The sequence below is a fragment of the Microtus ochrogaster genome, linkage group LG9 (genome assembly GCF_000317375.1).
Source record: "Microtus ochrogaster isolate Prairie Vole_2 linkage group LG9, MicOch1.0, whole genome shotgun sequence".
In the NCBI taxonomy this organism is placed as follows: Eukaryota; Metazoa; Chordata; class Mammalia; order Rodentia; family Cricetidae; genus Microtus; species Microtus ochrogaster.
Window position 1 is genome coordinate 38,315,442 of NC_022034.1, and position 11,555 is coordinate 38,326,996.

At 44.7% G+C, this 11,555-nt stretch overlaps 1 protein-coding gene across 1 annotated transcript; it reads left to right on the top strand.

Moving 5' to 3' along the window:
* Positions 1-990: 990 nt before the first annotated feature.
* Positions 991-11,318, top strand: Hey2 (hes related family bHLH transcription factor with YRPW motif 2). The gene is made up of 5 exons (XM_005363652.3): positions 991-1,177; positions 3,191-3,269; positions 3,399-3,482; positions 6,002-6,083; positions 9,246-11,318. The coding sequence occupies exons 1-5, from the start codon at positions 1,095-1,097 to the stop codon at positions 9,935-9,937; spliced, it is 1,020 nt and encodes a 339-aa protein (XP_005363709.1). The 5' UTR covers positions 991-1,094; the 3' UTR covers positions 9,938-11,318.
* Positions 11,319-11,555: the final 237 nt, after the last annotated feature.

The window sequence follows — 11,555 nt, forward strand, 5'->3', positions numbered from 1 at the left end:
CCATGCACTAAGAACTACTAAGCACGCTTTACAAAACAAATTCAATGTCCAACGAATCTTCTCGCCCTGGATGCAGAACTCCGCGGCTGCACACAGCTGAGGGATTGGAGGGAGGACTAGGGCATTTAATTTGGATAGTCCAAGTCAGAGAAATTTGAACTCAAAAACCTACTCAGATTGTGTCCTGAAATCACCGCTTCTTTGCTAATTCTTACCAATCGAGCCCACCATCTACTCCGAAGGTCTATTCCCCCAGTCCCCGAGGCCGGAAACACAAAAAAAGTGACCGAGGGATGGCTAATCCGATATTGCACCGAGCCAACCTCCTGAAGTTAGGCACCTGAACCGGTAAGCGCGCGTCCTTATCTGCCCACAACCCAGAGGCTGCAGAATTGGCAGAGTGAAAAGCAGCTTTGATTTAAAGCTTTCAAAATCCCCTGAGGGTCAACGTGACCGCTCCGGTCAGCCAGTCAGCAGCTTGGGTCCCGAGGAGGGACAGCTGAGTGGGGTGGGTCGCGGAGCCTCTCTGCCCTCCTCCCCTCGCCAACCCACCCCCGACGTCACACGCATCTCAGCCACGCGCTAGCGGTTATTCTTTAAACCCAGGATAGAAACGAGGCGGGAGAGAACGCGGCGTGCAGACAAGGGCCTCAACCCCGGAGCCTGCCCGCCCGCCCGCCCGCCCGGAGCGCGCCCTCGCCTGCCACCCTAAGTCGCCGCGCGCAGTTCCAGGCTCCCAGGTGCGCGGACGCGTTCCCACGCCTTGGCCGGCTCCACGCAGCGGGCATTGGCCAGGGCGGGTCCACCCCTCCATTTCAGCCAATAGAAAGCCACGCCGTCCCAGGGAGGCGGGGCCTGGAGAGCAGCCCGGGCGGGTCGGCGGAGACGCAAAAGGGCCCCGCCCGCACGGGAGGCGTGGCCGTCTCCGGCTCTTGCGCCCAGGCTGGGCTGCGGCGTGGGAAAGAGCTTCGAGGAGCAGACCGCGCCGCCCGGGGAGCCGAGCTTTCAGGAGCCGGGGTGGGAGGGAGGGAGGAAGCCCGCGAGGAGCGCGCTGCGTCCGGCTCGGCGTCGGTGGCTGCTCTTTCTACGCCACGATGAAGCGCCCTTGCGAGGAGACGACCTCCGAAAGCGACCTGGATGAGACCATCGACGTGGGGAGCGAGAACAATTACTCCGGGTGAGCGCCGAGAATTGGGGAAGAGTGTCGGGGAGCTTCGGGGTCCTAGGAAATCCAGGGGCTCCGGGTGGAGAGGAGAAAAGTTGTCGTCCCAGGGAAGTGGGTGCTCTCGGAGCTAGAGTCGGGGTGGGGCGAGAGGTAGGATTCGCGCTAGGTGTGGGAAGCGACTGGAAGGGAGCTGGTAGGGAGCGTGCAGGAGATGGCGAGGCAGGGTCCCGGGCTGTCAGCGCCAGCGCGCGTACAGGCACGTCCGGGCGACGCCCCCCGCCACTGGAACTGTATTTAGGGACAGTTCCAAAATAGGTCTGAAGAAAAAAAAAAAACAACAACTGGATTTCTGTCCCGGCTGGATTTCTGTTTTGAAAGAAGCTTGGTTCGCGACTTGAGTTTTTGAGACATTAAAGCCTCTGAGTTGTTAGGCTAACCAGACCGAGTTACACAGGTTGACAGAGGGTGATCTGGCTGACCCAGCCATGAGTGACAGACCTAAGGAGCAGAGGAGGCAGCATTGCTTTGACTGCTTGTTCTTTAGTCTCCAGAAGATGGGCGTTGTGATCACAGAATACAGACTTCTAGTTTCCTTTGACAGCGAGATTACCCAGGCATTTTAGAGCCAAGGCAGGTCAAATGATAATTGCGTCTAATTGGCATGCCCAGAAGCACCTTAATTATTTATCTGCAGCTGTCACTCAAAGAGCGAAATCCTTTCTGCATCCAGAAAACTGGTTTTATTTCACAGACTTACTTTAAGACTTAGAAATTAAGACATCACGATTTAAAAAGATGCGTGAGGCGCTGTTTACCAACTATCTTATTACTGAAGTGTTGCGTCTTAGGAAATGAAAACGGAGGCTGTCACGTGAAAAGGTGAACCCTGTAGAGAAGGGGTGAGAAGGAAGGGGCGGTTGATTTGGAATTAAGATACCAAAGTGAGAAGATGAGGTAATGGGAGAACTTCTAAAACAAAAGAGAACAAACGACATGGCCTGGAGAATTTAACACCTTAAAGAACTATACTATCTGTGAATCTCAAAGCCACATATGTGAATGTATACTCGTAGGAGAGTGTACGTTAGGTGACCAACTCTGTGACCAAATAAATGTTTGATTAAGTACAGAAATACCATCCAGTAAACTCTAAGTGGATTGCAGCTTCTTCGGATTTAAGCGTAGTTTGAGTGCTGGTAACAGTTTCATTTTCAGAGCAAAGCAAGATTTAACTTCCCTACCAAAGATACGATTAGGGTATTCTTTTAAAAGGTTAATATGCAAATTTTAAAAAAGCCATCCTTTTCATAGTACTGAATATCAGTTGTTGAATTTTGGAATGGTACAGGTATTTGATTTGTTTTAAAAGTTGCATCCAGAGACAAGTTTGACGTGTGGTAACTTTTATCGTGGGACTCATGTGATGTTCAGTCTGTCTGGCAGGAGCTAATAGGGCACATACTATCAGCTAGGCTTGTTGACCTTTCTGAAATATATAAGAAGAAATAGAACATATTAATCTCTGACCCCCCCCCACCCTAATTGACCATCATTATTTCACCAGAGAACTCAAAAGTTCAGGTTCATTTTTTTGCCATTTGAATTGGCAGCTAAATTATCCAGTAGCATTTTTAATTACATTTATTTATTATTTCGTGTATGTGTGTGGCATAGTATGTCGTCGTCACCTCTGTTTGTGGAGATCCGAGTGGTTTTCCCCTTTCATCATGTAGGCCCAAGGAATGGCACTCCGGTCAGATGATCAAACTTTGTGGCCGTTGCCTTAACTTGCTAAGCCTTCTCAAGGCCTCACTAACATTTTTTTTGTTTGTTTGTTTGTTTTGAAAGACTTAATCACTACTTGGGAACTAAAAGGAAAGCCAAAACTAAGGGGAAAAAATAATAACATAGACATGAACTGTGCAATCAATCTGAATATTAACGGGCACCATGAAGCATGGGGGTGGGGTGGGGGACAATTGCTACTCTGATTGCAGTACCTGATGCAGGCTTCCTCCTCCACAGGCAAAGTACTGGCTCAGTGATGAGGTCAAATTCACCAACAACCACCTCTCAGATTATGGCAAGAAAGAAAAGGCGAGGGGTAAGCGATCCCCCCCCCTCTTTTATCTTGTGCCATCTAGCATGGGAACCTCTGCTGCTGTTTTCCTGTCCTGAGTACTGTTACTGTATATGTATCCTTAAACTTCTGTTTTTGGTTTCTTTGGGTTAGATAATAGAAAAAAGGCGTCGGGATCGAATAAATAACAGTTTATCTGAGTTGAGACGACTAGTGCCCACGGCTTTTGAAAAACAAGTAAGTTACTCCCTTCCTCCCCCAACCGCCCCCCTCAAAGAAAAGGCTCAGAGCATCTGATTTCTCATCTGGGAATGTGGACTCTTGCTGAAGCTCATTAAAATAATGGTGTGTGTGCCCTGATCCAGCATAGACCAGCCATTTCAATAAAATGCTTTGTTGTGGCAAAACTATTAAAAACATAATCCATCATGGAGTTGAAAACATTTCCATTCTTTAGCTTATTTTCCCCTTAAGGGAAACAGGACTCATGTTTTCTCTGGTCTTTGAATCCAGCAGGGATTTTGTTTAAAATTGTACTGTATGTAGTATTCTTGAAAGAGGTATCATATGTGAAATATCATTTTTTCCCCTCAAACTTTGAAAGTACTCTTTTAAAAAATAAATCAAAGTCAAGAAAGTAAGATTCTATTTTGGTTTCCTAATTTGTACTATTACAATTTATTTAGCCATCCACTTTCGTTTTTAATTCTTGGGTTAATAGAGCATGGTTTGATTTGGGACATATTTTGGAAGTTTAGTAAAACTCAGATTAGTCATAAATGCTACTTCTCAAAATTCAAGTATTCTTTTACATAAAAATAAGAAGAAACCATTTCACATTTGGGAAAGCAGCAAGCCAAGTGCTTACACTCTCCTTCGTGGTTTTGGAAGTCTCGTTTTTTTTTTTTCATTCTGCCTCTGTAGCTATTGCACGGGCTTCTAAGAGCATCTCTCCAAGTCCGTAGCAGTTTCTGTGCTGAAAATGTTTTCTATTGAGTTCCAAATTGGGTGCAAAACATCAGTTGGTTGTTTATGCTTCTTTTTGCTGGTTTGTTTGCTTCGTGATTCTGCAAACACTAAAGCAAGCCCCACAGAGCCTTTGGAGGCCGTCCAGGGCGGCAGTTTGGCACTTTCGCTGCAACTGCTCATACATCTTCACAGACATGGCAAACAATGGGAAGGACAGGACATGTTCTGCTGTTGATTCTGTATATTTAAGACAAAAATACACTGTGCAATTCATATGCTGAGGTTGTCTTTGATGGCTTACTTATACTATAACTAAGTATAATTATAATTCTCATTGGTAGGCTGCAAATGAAAATGGCAATAACCTATGAATATTTTACTTTTTTGAGTACTGAAATTTCTCCATTGTGACGTTGAAAAGCAGTCACTTGGGTGGTTTTTTTTTCTTAGTCTTAGTTTGTTAGGTTTTTTTTTTTCATAAATATTGACTTAAACCTTAAGAGCAAGCCTCAGTTGTTGGCAGTTAGTTATCCTAAACACAAGCCGTCCCATTTACAGAGTCTGGCTGCCAACCCTAGTGAGCTGGCCCTGTCACAATTAGAGGAGAAGAATATTCTTTAGAAAATCTAAAGAACTGAAACTCCTGCTATTTAATCAAATTAAGAGATAAATTTAAATTCTGAGTTTTTCCAATTGGAACTGGAAATAAATGTCAGGATTCTTTACACACACACACATACACACACACACACACACACACCAAAACAACAACAACCATACGTATTGATTTAATTATCCAGCTTCTCTAGGAAGTTAGTGAGAAACCAGCATGTCCCCAAGACACTCTCGGTGGCACGTTTGCTTCACTTGGTTCTCAAAGGCAGCTTTATTTTAAGAAGGGGAACAGTGAACATGTATTGGCAAGACTATTTTACTAAGAGCAGCTTTGAATGATTGGAAGATCCTAAGTCATGTATGATGCTCTTTAAGAAAACTGCAAACTAGTCCTTTTTCTTTGTGATCTTAGAATTCACAGTGACACCTGCTGGTAACCTTGAAGGTCCTTTTCTAGTTTGTTTCCTTTACTCATGGTATCTATAAGTTATCTTAATTCACTGGAATTTTCTACTTTAAATGTTCCACTGTTGATGTTTTGTTAAAACGCTGTGTCTTTATCCTCTGGAATTAACATTCAAGTATTGAGCTGCTCTAGACTTCAGTAGTAATGACAAATGAATGTGCCCTAATGAAATATACCATTAATCAAGATAGAGATCAAGCCCAAAGTCTGAGAGTTTTGCAGTTGGCATAGTGTTTGTGCGGTGAACTTGGGAATATAATTGTTCTTATTATTTAACGAATCATTTCTTCAGCGCCTTGTTCTGGTCTCTAGAGTTACAAGCTGATGTCATCGGCCATGCAATAGTGACTGGTGCTTTTATATAAAGTTTAGAAAGGCTGGCAAGATCACCCCAAAGTTAACAGAAGGGATCAAACTTGTGAGCCAATGGGTGAGTGACAACAGCTTCGGCAGGTTCTGTTGGCTCCATGCATGCACATGCGGCACACACACAAACCCACACACACACACACAAACATGTCTACACATGTATGTACACACACAATTAAAATTTAAAGTAAAAAAAATTCAGGTTTTTCCCCTGTGGTGAAATTAAACAGAATTTTATAATGAGAGGCAAAATTCCAACTGTGGTACTAAGTTCAGTATATAAAGTACTAAACTAGTTTCTGCAGGACACGTGATAATTTATTATTTGATTCTGAAGGGATCTGCTAAGTTGGAAAAGGCTGAAATATTGCAAATGACAGTGGATCATTTGAAGATGCTTCAGGCAACAGGGGGTAAAGGTAAGCGCTGGTACCACTGTTTCAACTCCTTTCTACCTTTCTCTTTTCATCCTTTTCCTCTCATAGTCTAAGAAAGTTACAGTTGAACAGGCCTCTAACAAGCTGAGATAGGCAGCCCCAGAGTAAAGCTGCGGCTATCAATGCTAATGGCAGGATTGAACTCGTGGGAAAGGACTTCTTGAACAAAGGAAGCACTTGACCCTGGACTTGTGTTTGCTTTCCTAAGACTGTGGGAGTAAAGCTTCCTTCAGGGCAGCCTGGTCAGAGTTGTGCTTGGGATTTGAGAAGTGCATGCTGGAATCTACACAGAAAACCAAAACAAACACACAAACAGCCAAATATAAACAAGACTGGGACCCACTCTCCTTCTCTCTCTCTTTCTCTCACTTGCATTAAATCAGGCTAGGACTCAAACAATTCAGCTATTTAAAGGAAATGAATCTAGAATTATTTTTGCCATTGCTTCCGAGACCATTTTGGCCTGTCTTGACTGTACACTAACCACAACACTTGAAGTCCAGGTACTGAATCCCTGCTGGAAGGAGCAACAAAACAGGCAGTTCCTGGGGAGAACTCAGAGCAGTAGAAATCCAGGCCTGGTCCCTTGCCATGGTAGAATGCCCTTGACAGTACATTGTGGAAGAACTGTCAGGTCAGAATAGGACCCGCATTCTAAAAATGGTCCAAACACAGAAGGCTGCAATACTCACATTTCATCATCCCACTTCCTCCCACCTCACTCAGACTTCCTGTTTCCCTTTTAGAGACTTTTTCCTCTTTAACGATGCCTTTGTTTTCATCTCAGCCAAGTCTGTCTCACAGCTCAATAAAGAGAGAAAGCTTCAAGCAGTTAAGTGCTGCAACTGGATGCTGAAGGCCTCCTAGATGCACCAGTCTTCAGGTGTTAGATCTGGGCATGGCAGGGCACAGTGGGGCAGGGCAGGACAGGGAGTAGAGGCAAGTCACTTCTACTAATCTGAAAACTGATAGAACATCAGCCTTGACCCGAACCGTCTTCTACTCATGTCAATAGAGGAGATTACTATACATCATGCCTATATGGTATATCTCCCTCAGGTCACAATGTCCCAAGAAACTGTCTTGAATGAATGAGGAATAACATAGGATGCATATATTCTTGTACCATAGAAGCTAATAGTGAAATCTTCAAAGTAAGTTGCCCTACCCAAGTTGGCCACAACCTTTGACCTGAGTCAGAATTAGCCTTAGGTCTTTGAGGGTTAAACTAGCAGCACCTGCTCCACAGGCCCTATGTAGTATGACTTCCTCAACACCTGCCACCTCGGGATTTCAGGAAACAGAGAAGTTAGATGCCATGCAAGGAAAGCTACGTGATTCCTCTTACCTTCCCTTGAAGTGAGGAGCTGCTACCAGAGCCTCAACAATTGGCATGAGTTGTACTTCTAGAGTAAAACTGTCCTTTGGCTTCACAACACAGGTTACTTTAGTTCTCATCCGTGACCCCTTGAGCAGTCCTAGAATTCATCCCAGATGAGTTAGCCACCAGACATTTCCAGTCAGTTGCCGTTTATGTCACCTGACCTCCGGATCACTGGAGAGGCCAGCACACAGAATGTGTAGGCCTTGAACAAGAGGCCCTGCCAGTGTTTGCTCACGAGCCTCTAGTGTGGTGGCGAAGGACATGCCCTCTAGAGCAGTTGCCAGGTTGTGACTTCTGGTTCTGCAGCTCGTTAGCTCTGTCACTGGAGTCAAGAAAAATAATATCTGAGCGAGCACCATTTGTCACATAGAGACAATGATGAAGGGCTCCGCCCAGGAGGTTGGAAATGAATTAGTGGACTTGGCGCCTATAGAACTGCACTGGTAGAGACGAAGTGGTTATGGGCACGGGTTATTGTCAGCTCAAGACCTACTTCCAGCAGGCAGCTGCTAATCTCCCTGTGCTTCCAGCAATAGAATAGGAGTTACATGGTTCATGTTCCTTAGAATGCAACAGGACCCAGCCATACACAGCCACATAGCTAGCAAACTGCAAATGCCCCTTACTTTACCACCACAGTGAAATTCAAAGAAGCGAGGATGTTCCTTTCAGTTTACTATAGAATTGTAATTGTTTCTAGAGAAACCCAAATTCTTGGATTTTTTTGATATCTCTGAACTCTGGTTGCTATCTCCCTTCTTTCTTTGTAAAACTCGGAAGCTCAGACCTGATGGGGGCACTAAAGACAGGCTCTGGGGACCCTAAATTCAGGCATGGGTAATCTCTCTGGGGACCCTAAAGACAGGCATGTGCATTCTCTCTGGGACCCTAAAGATGAGCATGTACAATCTCTCCAGGGACCCTAAAGACAAGCATGTACAGTCTCTCCAGGGACCTTAAAGACAGGCATGGGCTCTCTCTGTGGAGCATCCTCATAAGGAACAGCTTCTTCTCCTATTCCCGGGGACTTTGCTTAATGACTGCTCCGAGGGTCTAGGAATGAAAATCAGTTTAGGGCTGGTATCCCACCCTTCATGGCAGTCTCTTGTTCACCTTGGTGCTGTCTCTGTTTCCCTTGTGGTTGTGTTTGCTCCAAACACCTTCCAGATTAACCAATAAATATATCGACAGTTTGCCATAATGCTCCAATTATAACGTGGCCTAAAGGAAATAGACAAATTTTGCTCAGTAAAAGCATAAACTGTAAATGCTTTCGATGAAAAGAACCTAATTTGGGTTAGTGAGGTAGCTCAAAGGCAGAGGGTTTGCTTAGGATGCACAGGTCCTTGGTCCAGTCCTGAAAAAGACCTGTAAATTACCAACTCTATGAGTCTTCTTCTATCTCATGAAAAGTATTGTTGAGGAAGGCTTATTATCCTAGGATACTAAAGCTAATATATCCTCTCCCGCTCCAGGGGATTATCTGAAACCTGAATGTCACTGATTTATTTTCTCTTGTGACATTTAGATCCTAGATTAACTATAGCATTGCTAAAGTTGTCAGGCATGCTATTTGCCGAGTCTCCTTTCTTTACTCCTACAAAAAAACATGAACATAGCAGCCATTGTGTTTTGAGAAAGAACCCCCCTATCTCTTCACAAGATCAGAGTGGAACCTAAGTGGGTGGTTGTTCTTCAGAGCCAGATCGCTTTTCCTTCTTCTGCCCCCTCACCTCTGACTCTCCTCAACTCTTCTTCAGGCTACTTTGACGCCCATGCTCTCGCCATGGACTTCATGAGCATCGGATTCCGAGAGTGCTTGACCGAAGTGGCTAGGTACTTGAGCTCAGTGGAAGGCCTTGACTCCTCAGATCCACTGCGCGTGCGCCTTGTTTCTCATCTCAGCACCTGCGCCTCCCAGCGGGAGGCAGCCGTGATGACGTCCTCCATGGCCCACCACCACCACCCCTTGCACCCACACCACTGGGCAGCAGCCTTCCACCATCTCCCCACAGCCCTCCTCCAACCCAACGGACTCCACACATCGGAGTCCACCCCATGTCGCCTATCCACATCTTCCGAAGTGCCTCCGGCCCATGGCTCTGCCCTCCTCACAGCGACGTTTGCCCATGCAGATTCCGCTCTTCGGATGCCATCAGCTGGCACTGTCGCACCGTGTGTGCCACCTCTCTCCACCTCTCTCCTGTCTCTTTCGGCCACTGTGCATGCCGCAGCCGCAGCGGCCACCGCAGCTGCACACAGCTTCCCTCTGTCCTTCGCAGGGGCCTTTCCCATGCTCCCCTCCAATGCAGCCGCCGCAGCTGCAGTTGCTGCTGCAACCGCCATCAGCCCACCCTTGTCAGTGTCAGCAGCCTCCAGCCCTCAGCAGACAAGCAGCGGAACAAACAGTAAACCTTACCGGCCCTGGGGGACAGAAGTGGGAGCCTTCTAAGTTATTCTTGAATGTCTTGCAATAGTAACTGAATGTCCTTCATTTCAGAATCAGCTTCAAACCTCTGCACCCTGAAGGTAGCCATACAGATAACTACACAGCATACAGAGTCACACAACAACAATAAAGCAGTTTGAGAAGCAAACTTCACAAACGGAAATGTAGTATTATCTGTTTTTCCCATTGGTTAAGGCAGCTTGGCAACTGACTTCAGCGACTTAAAAACGTCACATCTATTTCCATTTGAACTTTCCTGGAAAATACACGGATGTCACCAACCAGCAGTGCTTCTGACTTAGAAAAGAAAAAAAAGTCATAACTGAATTCTCCTGAAACAGGAAGGGAGAAAAAAAGAATACACCACATTTTCTAAGTGCCTGAGCTAAGGAACATAATGTAGCAAAAGATTCAAAGGGCGTGGCTGTTAGGTTGAGAAAGGGAAGAACAGACTGCATGTGTTAGGCTGCACACCGTACTCTTTCGAAACCAGCAGGTTTTATTGGCCATAAAGATTAATGAAAATCAAGGTTTTTGTCTTTGTCTTCTGTCCTCAGACTTGTCAAGCATGGATAGTTAGCAATGCATTGATATAAACAGCCATTCCACCAGTGTCCACATTAACAGGCATTTCTGCTCTGCCCGCAAGCTTCCATACATTCTAGAGAGACATGGTTTAGAACACGGCGCTTCAGTCTGTAAACCTACAGCTGTACGATACACCTTGAAGCAGTTACCTGCCGTGTGCCCACCCGAGCCTCACTCATTCATGCCAACTCAAAAAAAACTCTTCAGTTTGCGAGTTTGGATTAATTTATTCAGTTTCATTTGGGCTATATTTATATGTTTAATTTCTTGAGTTTTCTCCTGACAACATGTAATGTCTGTTCTTTTCCTTTGGGGAGAGGAGAGATGATGCATCTCTGGAGGTAACGGGATAAAGGAGAGAAGATTTGGAAGAAAAGAGCTACATGGTTTAAATGCCCTTGGTCAAGTTAGCAATTGCATTTGATCCCAAATCACAATGAATGTATGCAATGAAGTGTACATAAATTATTTTTGTCTATGCCTAGACTAGGACTACATAATGGTGTTTTGGTTTTGAGTTGTTATTTTTTTGTCTTGATTTTTTTTATCTTGTCTAAATGACAAAATAATCTCTTAATACATTGAAATTGAGCACGTGAGATTTTATATTTGAAAGACAAAGACACAGCATGTATTCTTATGCACTTCGTTTCTCTGCTGTGTGGAGAAAGCAATAAAAGAATGTTAAACATTATGCAAAGTTATACTCATAAATATTTGTTTTAAAATTACTGTACCTAGTCTTTTCTGCATTACTTTGTAACCTTTTTCTATGCAAAACTCTACATATCACTAATTAAATGAAGTTCTTTTTGACTACTTCATGTGGATGAGTTGCTTTTTAGAATGGCGAGTTGACATGCCTCTCACGTGGGGCTTCCTTTTATGGTCTCCTAGAGACATAGTTTTGGGTCATGTGTTTCAAAATCATTTGAAGGTTCGAATTCACATTACCTGAAAATGAACTTTATGGAACTTATAGGTTAAAACATAGGTAAGCATTGCAAAGGCAAAACGTGATTATTTTCCTCTG

What these genes read in the sequence shown, in the direction of transcription:
- Hey2 (XM_005363652.3), top strand. Translation starts at nt 1,095, where the DNA reads ATGAAGCGCCCTTGCGAGGAGACGACCTCCGAAAGCGACCTGGATGAG. An exon ending in CAAGAAAGAAAAGGCGAGGG is followed by an intron (nt 3,270 to 3,398) that starts GTAAGCGATCCC and finishes TCTTTGGGTTAG; the next exon opens with ATAATAGAAAAAAGGCGTCG. An exon ending in CCACGGCTTTTGAAAAACAA is followed by an intron (nt 3,483 to 6,001) that starts GTAAGTTACTCC and finishes TTGATTCTGAAG; the next exon opens with GGATCTGCTAAGTTGGAAAA.